At 42.1% G+C, this 13,049-nt stretch overlaps 1 protein-coding gene across 1 annotated transcript in view; it reads right to left on the bottom strand.

Annotated features, from left to right (window-relative positions):
- CD109 (CD109 molecule) overlaps positions 1-13,049 on the bottom strand; it is a 138,414-nt gene that overhangs the window by 26,815 nt on the left and 98,550 nt on the right. The window contains exons 22-23 of the mRNA XM_070376204.1: positions 12,521-12,665; positions 8,548-8,724 (exon numbers count right to left, since the gene is read on the bottom strand). Coding sequence (XP_070232305.1) covers positions 8,548-8,724; positions 12,521-12,665 — 322 coding nt within the window. The remainder of the gene's footprint in view (positions 1-8,547; positions 8,725-12,520; positions 12,666-13,049) is intronic.

The following is a 13,049-nucleotide window of genomic DNA, read 5'->3' as shown; positions in this document are numbered from 1 at the left end:
AACAAAGCTAGTGGAGGTGATGGAATTCCAGTTGAGCTATTCCAAATCCTGAAAGATGATGCTGTGAAAGTGCTGCACTCAATATGCCAGCAAATTTGGAAAACTCAGCAGTGGCCAGAGGACTGGAAAAGGTCAGTTTTCATTCCAATCCCAAAGAAAGGCAATGCCAAAGAATGCTCAAACTACCGCACAGTTGCACTCATCTCACATGCTAGTAAAGTAATGCTCAAAATTCTCCAAGCCAGGCTTCAGCAATATGTGAACCGTGAACTTCCTGATGTTCAAGCTGGTTTTAGAAAAGGCAGAAGAACCAGAGATCAAATTACCAACATCCGCTGGATCATGGAAAAAGCAAGAGAGTTCCAGAAAAGCATCCATTTTTGCTTTATTGACTATGCCAAAGCCTTTGACTGTGTGGATCACAATAAACTGTGGAAAATTCTGAAAGAGATGGGAATACCAGACCACCTGATCTGCCTCTTGAGAAATTTGTAGCAGGTCAGGAAGCAACGGTTAGAACTGGACATGGAACAACAGACTGGTTCCAAATAGGGAAAGGAGTACGTCAAGGCTGTGTACTGTCACCCTGTTTATTTAACTTATGTGCAGAGTACATCATGAGAAATGCTGGACTGGAAGAAACACAAGCTGGAATCAAGATTGCCAGCAGAAATATCAATAACCTCAGATATGCAGATGACACCACCCTTATGGCAGAAAGTGAAGAGGAACTCAAAAGCCTCTTGATGAAAGTGAAAGTGGAGAGTGAAAAAGTTGACTTAAAGCTCACCATTCAGAAAATGACGATCATGGCATCCGGTCCCATCACTTCATGGGAAATAGATGGGGAAACAGTGGAAACAGTGGCTGACTTTATTTTTCTGGGCTCCAAAATCACTACAGATGGTGACTGCAGCCATGAAATTAAAAGACGCTTACTCCTTGGAAGGAAAGTTATGACCAACCTAGACAGCATATAAAAAGCAGAGACATTACTTTGCTAACAAAGGTTCGTCTAGTCAAGGCTATGGTTTTTCCTGTGGTCATGTATGGATATGAGAGTTGGACTGTGAAGAAGGCTGAGCGCCGAAGAATTGATGCTTTTGAACTGTGGTGTTGGAGAAGACTCTTGAGAGTCCCTTGGACTGCAAGGAGATCCAGCCAGTCCATTCTGAAGGAGATAAGCCCTGGGATTTCTTTGGAAGGAATGATGCTAAAGCTGAAACTCCAGTACTTTGGCCACCTCGTGCAAAGAGTTGACTCATTGGAAAAGATCCTGATGCTGGGAGGGATTAAGGAGAAGGGGACGACAGAGGATGAGATGGCTGGATGGCATGACTGACTCCATGGACGTGAGTCTGACTGAACTCCGGGAGTTGGTGATGGACAGGGAGGCCTGGCGTGCTGCAATTCATGGGGTCGCAAAGAGTCGGACACGACTGAGCGACTGATCTGATCTGATAGGTATGGCTCAGTCTCTTCCCTGTTTGCCTGAAACTATCACAACACTGTCAATCAGCTATACTCTAGTAGAAAATAAAAATTTATATATATATAAAAAGTCCTTTGCACAGTACCTTTTACATGCTCTCAAAAAACAATAGACATTGCTCTCTAACATGGGTATAGAAAAGGACTTTCTAACCATCCAAATTTAAGAAAAAAAAATTGATAATAGCAACAAAATTGTTTAAAACTTTCCCACGGCAAAACACTAGAGGCAGAGTTGAAAGACAGATGATCAACTAAAGGAAGGAGAGGAAGAGAAGGGGAGAAAAGGGAAGGGATGCTCCAGGTCCCTCCAGCACTAGAGGAGGTGCTTCTGTGGGAAGATGGACCAACCTGAGGGGAGGACCAAGTGACTCGCCTGAGTCACATCAGCGGCAGTTCCCAGGACGGGTTCCTGTGAAACCCTCAGAAAGATGAGATCAGCGCGTAGGGAAATGACCCCTCAGGTGGCTGACCTCCAACCATCGCCATTAATATCAACAACTGGCACACTTCTTTTGCCAGGAGCAGCCAGCCCAGAGGAGGGGGATGACTCGCAGATAGTCTCCAGGTATGGAGTACATTTCCTGAGCTGGTTTAGGTGAAACTGAGACTCCAATCCTCCAGCTCTGCTCCCTGGGCAAAAGAGGAAGGAACCAGAACGAAGTGGATCTCCAGTGAGGCGCCCTTCCCTGTCTGAAGCCACCCATGCATCATGAGAGAACCCATGGCTACTTGTCCTCCAAGCCATCCAATTCCATAAGAGAAACAGACAGCTTGCTTGGCTGTAAGCTTTATTGTTTGTATAGTAATTCAGTGTTCCAGGGTAGTCACCTAAATTGGAGACTTTTCATCTCCAGGTGAGAAAGGCAAAAACATGGTTATCTCCAAAATGTATGAAGAAATAAGAGTATTGCCTTTAAGTTCATAGTTTTATGAAGAGCTCTTGCGTTAGAAAGTAATATATAATCAGAATTAACAGACGCTTCTAAAACTTAAAATAATGATGCATGAACTGTTATTTATAAAGGGTCGGACAAGATACATACATTGTGGGCCATGAATTTTCTTTGGAATAGTCATGAATGTAAAATATTTACAATTTATCATAATAAAGAGGAAAGGACCACTCATAGAAGCACATAGAAAAGTAAAGTTCTAAACATAATTTGTCTTAGTTTATGACAAGTGTCATAATTGCATACAAATAAAAGAAGTAAAATCAGCTGTTTGTGGCTGTATCAGTATCTTTCTCTGGCCCCAAAAAAAAAAAAAAAGGAATTAAAATATTCTCTATACTAAAAGAAAAGTATTCATTATCAGCTTCCTTACTCTTTCTGACACGAAATGGACAGTGAGAAATTCACCAACATTTTCTGTTCAGCATCTTCACTACTGCCTCTAGCCATTCTTGTGAAGGCCAAATGCAGCATCAGAGTTCTAAAACCTATTATTCCCTGTCTTTATTTCAACAGAGAAAATATAATGTGTTTCCAACCAAGTTTGGTCTGAGTCTTACTTGAAAATATGAGCTGCAGGAACTACAATTTAAATATTTGAACAAGTTTTCATTTTATGATTCTATTTTTCTTTTTGACAGTAAGAGACACTTCATTCAATGATGTAGTTATTGTTTTGATAAAAAAAAATAAAAATACAGGCTTAGGTCACAGGGCTCCTGGGCCAAGCATGATTTAAGGAAAACCATGTGCTGTTCACAAATGATATTTAATAATATAATCATGACTTGTGTGAAAGCCACTTTAATCCCTTAAAAAAATTAAAACAACTATGGTATATTTTTTAAAACTTTGGCAAACGTGATGGCAAAAGGAAAAACAGAGTCTCTGAAATGAGGCACTGATCTCATAATGAAAATCACAACACCAAGAAGTTTTTGTCTGCTATTCTATAACTAATATGATTTAGTTCATCATGTGAAAAGATGCATTTTTGAGGAGCTCACTGGAGAAAACTCTAGAGAGTCCCTTGGACTGCAAGGAGATCACACCAATCCATCTGAAAAGAAATCAATCCCGAACATTCATTGGAAGGAGTGATGCTGAAGCTGAAGCTCCAGTACTTTGGCCACCTGATACAAAGAGCTGACCCATTTGAAAAGACCCTGATGCTGGGAAAGATTGAAGGCAGGAGGAGAAGAGGACGACAGAAGATGAGATGGTTGGATGACATTATCAACTCAGTGGACATGAGTTTGAGCAAACTCCGGGAGACAGTGAAGGACAGGGAAGCCTGGCGTGCTGCAGTCCATGGGGTCACAAAGAGCTGGACAAGACTGAGTGACTGAACAACGACAACAGCTGGACAGAGTCCAGCCACTTCACCAGCTCAAAAGGCAACAGGCTCAAATCCCTAGTCACATTTCCTAGTTCATAAAAACCTGCCAAAGCCAGGTAGACACTGTGGTGGTTGGAAATAGCCATGTATCGCGGAAACACCTGAGAGATCTTCTAGACCCTCAACCTCCACATCAGGATGATCAACCTAAAGCCCAATGAAGTTAATGCTGATACGAATGCCTTCACCCATTCTGTACATACTGAGGGGCCCAAATGATGACCCCGTGCAGAAGAGATTCAAGCAGTCCCCACTATCAGGGAACTTACCTTCTAGAGCAGGAGACAGTCAGATAACAGAAAAACAAAAACATTTTAAACAATGTCAAGTGTGATGAAGAATATATTAAGTGGCATAATTTAAGAATATTAAATGGCATAATTTAAGTCAGAGCTACCAACAGGCCAGGGAAGGCCATTTTGAGGAAAACACCACCTGGACGACCAGAAAGAGCCAGCCCTGGAAAGATGTGGGGTAAGAGCACCCCAGAAGACGGCAGGACAGGTGGAAAGACCCTGAGCACTGTGGCCCTGGGAGCACACTAGACATAGCAGGACAGAGTCCTGATGGGATAGTTGCAGGAGAAGTGAAAGAAGGGTCTGGTGTTCACTCAGGGCCTGCAAGCCCAGGCCAGGAATCCGTAGGAGAATTTAAGAAAGTCTCATGATCTTGACATTATCCAAAGATCCTTTTTATTATAAAATATGCAGAAACTGTATTAAAGGTGAGCATGTTGGCAAAGAGTGTTATTTAGGAAGCCACTGGAGTAGCTGGGGAGCAACCACGCATCAGAAGAAAGCCATCAGCCTGGGACGGAGAGAGTGGAGGAATTTCACACTTGTTTTTAGAGGCAGAACAGACAGAATTTACTTGCTGACCTGAGACCCTATCTCCTTGTTTAGATGCAACTAGGTATACTACAGCTGATAATTCCTGGGCATTTACTCTGTGTTAAAATACTTCATTTAGTCTTCAAAACAGCCCTAAGAAGTAGGTACTCATTTACCCATATCTTACAGGTCGAAAAACGAGGCTAGGGAAACCAGCCCAGAGCAGGAGGCAGGGTTCAGAGCCCAGGGCTGACAGCCCCCACGGAAGCCAGAATCATGGCTCCACCTTGCGCGGTGGGGGCTCACCCACCTCCCAGCTCCAGGGCTCTTCCTTCTGCCCACACAGCCTCTACTGCCCTCTGGCGGCTCTGCGCCCTCTAACAACCAGCAAATGCAATGCAGAGCTGCTTTGAAACTGCAGTTTGGCACCTACTTGCTGGGACAGGTCTGGAGGACCAGCACTCCTTTTAGAACAACAACAAAAAACAGATACTGAGGACTTGGAGTGTTCATTTTTTAGGGCATCTGTCAATACTAACCCACAGCAAAGTGTCCAGTACAGAAACTCAAATTTTTAAGGCGTAAATTATTGTTCCTTAATGGACTTCCCTTGTGGCTCAGCTGGTAAAGGATCTGCCTGCAATGTGGGAGACTGGATTCGATCCCTGGGTTGGGAAGACTCCCTGGAGAAGGAAAAGGCTACCCACGGCAGTATTCTGGCCTGGAGAATCCCATGGACTGTATAGTCCACGTGGTCGCAAAGAGTCGGATACGACTGAGCGACTTTCACTCCAAATGGTTCATGCTAGAAAACTTACTCTGTTTCTTTAAAGCATTGATATTTGATTGGCCAACATTCCAGAAACATATAAAATATGCAATCAGTGGCATTTTCTAAAATATTTCACTTTATTTTATTTGTTGTTATTCAGTCACTGTCCTACTCTTTGTGACCCTATGGACTGCAGCATGCCAGGCTCCTCTGTTCTCTATACTCTCTCAAAGAATGTAATATATCAAAGAATATCTCAAAGAAGGTAATATATCAAGTTATAAAGCACCAGTCTAGTGCCTACACACTCTCTACTTGAAATCAGCCAAACTAAATTTCAAATACAAGTCAAAATCTTGTCTTTAAAAGATGCACAGTTATGAAAAATAGTTTTTATTCATCTCCATAACTATAACTATTATGGCACTATACCAACATCTCACCTGATTTTAATGTGGAATGCTGCTGCTGCTGCTAAGTCACTTCAGTCATGTCCGACTCTGTGTGACCCCATAGACGGCAGCCCACCAGGCTCCCCCGTCTCTGGGATTCTCCAGGCAAGAACACTGGAGTGGGTTGCCATTTCCTTCTCCAATGCATGAAAGTGGAAAGTGAAAGTGAAGTCGCCCAGTCATGTCTGACTCTTCGTGACCCCATGGACTGCACCCTTCCAAGCTCCTCTGTCCATGGGATTTTCCAGGCAAGAGTACTGGAGTGGCCTGCCATTGCCTTCTCCGTTAATGTGGCATACACTATGCCAAAGCCTTTGACTGTGTGGATCACAATAAACTGTGGAAAATTCTGAAAGAGATGGGAATACCAGACCACCTGACCTGCCTCTTCAGAAACCTATATTCAGGTGAGGAGGCAACAGTTAGAACTGGACATGGACCAACAGACTGGTTCCAAATAGGAAAAGGAGTAAGTCAAGGCTGTATATTGTCACCCTGCTTATTTAACTTATATGCAGAGTCCATCATGAGAAACGCTGGGCTGGAAGAAGCACAAGCTGGAATCAAGATTGCTGGGAGAAATATCAATAACCTCAGATATGCAGATGACACCACCCTTATGGCAGAAAGTGAGGAGGAACTCAAAAGTCTCTTGATGAAAGTGGAGAGTGAAAAAGTTGGCTTAAAGCTCAACATTCAGAAAACGAAGATCATGGCATCTGGTCCCATCACTTCATGGCAAACAGATGGGGAAACACTGGACACAGCGGCTGACTTTATTTGGGGGGTCTCCAAAATCATGGCAGATGGTGATTGCAGCCATGAAATTAAAAGACGCTTGCTTACTCCTTGGAAGGAAAGTTATGACCAACCTAGGCAGCATGTTAAAAGCAGAGACATTACTTTGCCAACAAAGGTCTGTCTAGTCAAGGCTATGATTTTTCCAGTGGTCATGTATGGATGTGAGAGTTGGACTACAAAGAAAGCTGAGCACCGAAGAATTGATGCTTTTGAACTGTGGTGCTGGAGAAGACTCTTGAGAGTCCCTTGGACTGCAAGGAGATCCAACCAATCCATCCTAAAGGAGATCAGTCCTGGATGTTCATTGGAAGGACTGATGTTGAAGCTAAAACTTCAATACTTTGGCCACCTGATGAGAAGAGCTGACTCATTGGAAAAGACCCTGATGCTGGGAAAGACTGAGGGCAGGAAGAGAAAGGGACGGCAGAAGATGAGATGATTGGATGGCATCACCAACTCAGTGGACATGGGTTTGGGTGGACTCTGGGAGTCGGTGATGGACAGGGAGGCCTGGCGTGCTGCAGTTCATGGGATCGCAGAGTCGGACATGACTGAGCGACTGAACTGAACTGAACACTATACCAAGAGTCCCTGGTACCACTGCTTAAACTAATTATAAGTTTAAGGCAAGCTTGTTAGTGAATTGGCTGACTTTTCCACAGTTAAGAATTAGAAAACTCAGTAAAGACATTATTTTAATGTGAGCTTTTCTTCCAGGTTCCCTCATTATGAAGGGACACGTTTATCCTAAACTAACTGCTGTGTAATAATGATAACAACTTACCCTGTTACCCTGTTTCCAATAAGCTTGCCTCTTGGAAAAAAGCAGCTCCTGTATTTATATATTTAAAATATGACTGAATCACTTTAAAAATCAGTGGATTTTATCAAGCAAACATAATTCATAGATCATGAAGGCCATTCCAGGTAGAGGACATGCAAAGATGCATTACATGAAGACCATAGTACTTGGAAAACAGGAAATGTCTTAGTATATAAGTACCATTTTCCTTGAAACATTAATAACGTGTGTTTTCTGCATATATGATAAACATTTGATTTTTTACCATTCTTTTTAAATAAATTAATAGCTAAACTGAAAAAAACATGGCTGATGCACAAACATATGCAGAAAGGAGAATAATTTTTAAGAGGCAGCTCAGTACTTCCCTGGTGGCTCAGATGGTAAAGCGTCTGTCTACAATGCGGGAGACCCAGATTCAATCCCTGGGTTGGGAAAATCCCCTGGAGAAGGACATGGCAATTCACTCCAATACTACTGCCTAGAAAATCCCATGGACAGAGAAACCTGGTAGGCTCCAGTCCATGGGGTCGCAAAGAGTCGGACACGACTAAGCGACTTCACTTTCACTTTCTTTCAGTACAGAAAGTACCAATTGCTACATCTTTGAGAATTTCCTAGAGGACTTAAGGACCTGGGCATGAGATGTCATAAATTCCTGCAAAGTAGCAGTCGCTCAGTCGTGTCCAGCTCTTTGTGACTCCATGAACTGCAGCACATCAGCCTTGCCTGTCCTTCAGCATCAGATTTTTAAGTGGCTTTAAATTTCCAATCCCTTATGAAAATATAAGCCCCTCCAGGATCAAACTCCTTTAACAAACATCTTAGCAGCAGTCAGTGAGCCTGGAGCTGAGGACAAGTAGTGATAGCTGTTAACACTTCTAGCACACTCCACACCATCTCATGTCACAATCACACAGCAAAGACAAAATCTGTCCATTTTGAAATACAGTCTAGAGTCAACTCTGACCAAAAACAAACCAAAAACAGAAACAAATGTATTTTTACAAAAAAAATATATATATATATTTCTAAAATGCTTACCTTGCCTCATAAAAGAAAGGGCTTTTTCTTTTAAATTCTCCGTCAGTTGTTTCTTTTTAGTCAGATAATCCAAAATATAAATATTTGGAGCAAAATTTATCATGTTCTGTTCACCACAGCCATAAGGCATCCGAATCAGGGAGGCTAAGCCATTGATGGAAGAACCAAGAATATCTCCTGAAAGCACAAGACATTTATCAAGGTCAGCAAATCCCCAATAAACATACTTCCTAGTGGCAAAGAGAGCAGAAGGCGCCCGACACTGAAGCACTATGACTGCTCCACCGCCAGGAACACAGCAGAAACTTTACATCAAGCTTTTAGGAAGACTGGTCAAATAAATGAGAATACGGTGGTACTGAACTTGTAGATTATGCAACAAATTAGGAGACTTTTAGCTCAAAGATACAGCACATATAAGCAAACTATAAGTTTTTTTAAAATTTCTAACCAAAATGTCAGGATTTGCATTAGGAAATCATCATTCTTAAACAGGGAAGAAAAGTTTTACTATGAGTATTCTTCATATAAATAGAACTTTATATTGACTTCCTTACTAATACACTATAAATTCTTGAGAAATGACGTTCTAAGGGCAGGGCTTGTGGTATTTTTCAGTGTGCTCTATTTATCAACAACAAAGTAGAACTAACTGGTATATATGTTTCAGTGAATCTCAGGATCAAAACGGGTTAAAAGTATTCTTCAAAGTGAGTAACATACAGTTAAACAAAACACACTCTTACCCACATTCCTCTACCCACATTCTAACACCATGACTCAAGAAAATAAGTAAAAATTTAGAAATGTAAAGGCTGAGTTCTAATTTTGACCTCACTATGGTTGAACTGTATAGAGAAGAATATTCGTCAGTGTGGTTTACTTTAAAAACTTCACCATTCCAAGTCCAAATACCTACTGAAAACTTGCTCCTAAAAAAGTGAATCCAAATAAGAGAGGAAGACTTTCATGTGGGTGGGCTGCAGTCACGCTAGCGTACCATGTCTTAAACTTTAGACGTTAACTTGGAGAAGTAAATACCAGTGCAGGTTTTGTTCCTTATTATTACCACCACTGCACAGTATGCTTTTAATATTCAAAGTGAACATAAACTTGGACTTTTAATATTCAAAGAAGCAAGCCAATATTCACCAAATAAAACACAAACAGGTTTTTTAATAGAAAATGAAAAACCAAACAGGTTTTTTAAATAAATACTATATAAAAATAAAACTTGAAAAAAAACATTATTTTAAATCAAACTTTAAAATTTAAACTTCAGAATATTCAACAACCACAGGCAGACTCATTCCAACATAAGGAAAGATGGTACACACTCAAACTTCAAGGTTCTTGGGGGGAAGGGATAGTTAGGGAGTTTGGGGATGAACATATATACACTACTGCTAAGTCATTTCAGTCGTGTCCGACTCTGTGCGACCCCATAGACGGCAGCCCACCAGGCTCTCCCGTCTCTGGGATTCTCCAGGCAAGAACACTGGAGTGGATTGTGATTTCCTTCTCCAATGCATGATAGTGAAAAGTGAAAATGAAGTCACTCAGTCGTGTCCGACTCCTAGCGACCCCATGGACTGCAGCCCACCAGGCTCCTCCATCCATGGGATTTTCCAGGCAAGAGTACTGGAGTGGGTTGCCATTGCCTTCTCCAGATATATACACTGCTATATTATAAATGGATGCCCAACAGGGACCTACTATATAGCACATGGAACTCTGCTCAATGTTATGTGGCAGCCTGGATGGGATGGGATTTTGGGGGAGAATGGATGCATGTGTATGTATGGCTGAGTCCCTTCACTGTCCACCCGAAACTACCACAACATTGTTAACTGGCTCTGAAAGAAAGTGAAAGTCGCTCATGAGAGAATCAATTCCCAGGCAGGTTGATAAGAAGTCCAGGGTCCCCGAGGAGGAGAAAGGGGTCTGGGGTTCTCAAGGAGGAGATAGGGGTCTGAAATTCTCAAGGAGGAAAGGACAAACGTTTCCTCCTACATTCCTTAGTAAGGATTATATAACAATAAGGTATTCTGCTTGAGGACATGTTTCTCCTTCCTGAAAATCTTCTGACCAATCCTGTTATCTTAAAATGTATATTGTGGAAGTGAGTCTAGTAAGGTGTTTACAACCTTGAGACATTCTTTTGATTTACTGTAATAACCAATTTAAAAAATATTTAACTCCCTTGCTAACACTAGCAAGGGGGGCATTCTCCATTCCTCTTCCAACGTCTGTGTCAGAAGCTTTCCCTGTTCCTTTTCACTTTAATAAAACTCTGCTACACAAAACCTCTTGAGTGATCAAGCCTGGTCCCTGGTCCCAAAGTTAAGTCTTCTTCGGAGATGACAAATCCGACACCATTCACTGTAAGCTATCACTCAGTCATGTCTGACTCTTTCTGATACCATGGACTATACAGCCTACGGAATTCTCCAGGCCAGAATACTGGAGTGGGTAGCCTTTACCCCAATACAAAATAAAAAGTTTAAAAAGAAAAAAAGAAAAAACTTCAAGGCTCATCCCTCTGTATGTGTGCACACACACCATACCATCTCCCAGCACCCCACCACTGTGGGAGGTGCTTAAGCAGAATGTATTCTCCTCAACAGAGAGTTCATTTATTTATTTTTAAGAATTATATCTAAGTCTCCCCAAAAAGCCCTCTCTAGAGGGACTGGTTGTTTGGAGTAATAATAAAAAGCACGACACCTGCAGGTGAGATTCAAAAGAACCTCTGAAAAAGTGCCTTAGGTCTTGACACCTCAAAGACCTGACAAATTATTTAGATGTCATTAATCGAAACATTTCCAATACTTGGGCTACCTGATGCAAAGAGCTGACTCATTGGAAAAGACCCTGATCTGGGAAAGATTAAGGGCAGGAGGAGAAGGGGGCGACAGAGGATGAGATGGTTGGATAGCATCATCAACTCAAGTTTGAGCAAACTCCAGGAGATAGTGAAGGACAAGGAAGTCTGGCGTGCTGCAGTCCATGGGGTCACAAAGTCGGACACGACTGAGCAACTGAACAACAAAATCTAAACATTTCTTTCAGTTATTTGTAAAGCACAACTATACAAATAAGCCATTTCTGTGGAAGTTCTAATAGTTGAAAGTACTTTGGCAACTAGGAGAAGGTGACTAAGTCAGTGGGTAGCTTCCAGTGGTACAGGGTACTTGCATTCTGCACAGAGAACCACTCGAGACAGTGGTCCTCAACTTCTGGTTGTCAGAAGCACTAGCAGAACCTTTTCAAAACATGCATGCCCTAGCCATAGCCCAAGGGAGTCTCATCGAGTAGACTGGGAGTGGAACCCAGATATTTGCGTATTTTCAAAGCTCCACAGGAGGCTGTGATATTCACCAGTGATTGAGAGCCACAAAGGCAGAACAACTCCTCCCTCCAGCCACACAACAATATTGTGGCCTGGCTACTCAGAGTGGACTGCACATCGGAAACATCAGCAACACTCGGGAGCCTGTTAGAAATGCAGATCCAGGGCTCACCCCACACCTACTGAGCCAGAATCTGCCTTCACACAGGGTCCCCAGAAGATTCATGTGCACCTTGAAGACTGAGAAGAACTGGTCCAGAACACACCCCTTACTTGCCTTTCCACTGTAATCAGCGGTTGGCAGCAACTAAAATGTTTTTGCAACTCCTTATTTAATTAGGATTAAATAAGAAAATATACCTAAAAAGGCCTACTGTATAGTACAGGGAACTATATTCAATGTCTTGTAATAAACTATAATGGAACAGGATCTGAAAAATAATATATATGTATACATATGTATAACTGAATCACTTTACTGTTCCCCCAAAACACGGTCAATCAACTGTACTTCAATTTAAATAATTCATTAAAAAAGAAAATGCATGTACAAATAAATCAGAAATGTGTATTATCATATACAAATAAACCAGTAGTGACGGTGATATACTCTGCTCTTACCGATTGCAGTGAGCTGAACCCTCTCACTGCCACTCACTGTGTGAGGAGGAAAGGAGAAGCTCAGTGTTTTCAGGGTAGTTTGTAGCGTGCTGTCAGTTAAATCCAGCAAGATGGATTGTGAATACGATTTTTCTATTCCTTCAGCCTGTTGATAAAAAGTAACACAATTAACATGGTCTCTATTTCTCTGTTTAGAGAAAACTATAGGCAGATAACGGAGAAGGCGATGGCACCCCACTCCAGTACTCTTGCCTGGAAAATCCCATGGATGGAGGAGCCTGGTAGGCTGCAGTCCACGGGGTCGCTAAGAGTAGGACACGACTGAGCGACTTCACTTTCATTTTTCACTTTCATGCATTGGAGAAGGAAATGGCAACCCACTCCAGTGTTCTTGCCTGGAGAATCCCAGGGACGGGGGAGCCTGGTGGGCTGCAGTCTATGGGGGTCGCACAGAGTCGGAAACGACTGAAGCAACTTAGTAGCAGCAGCAGCAGCAGCATAGACAGATAATGAGTTAATCATCTGGCCT

Source organism: Bos mutus, chromosome 9, assembly GCF_027580195.1.
Source record: "Bos mutus isolate GX-2022 chromosome 9, NWIPB_WYAK_1.1, whole genome shotgun sequence".
In the NCBI taxonomy this organism is placed as follows: Eukaryota; Metazoa; Chordata; class Mammalia; order Artiodactyla; family Bovidae; genus Bos; species Bos mutus.
Note: the sequence above shows the minus strand (reverse complement) of the source record. Positions and strands in the feature narration are given on the sequence as shown.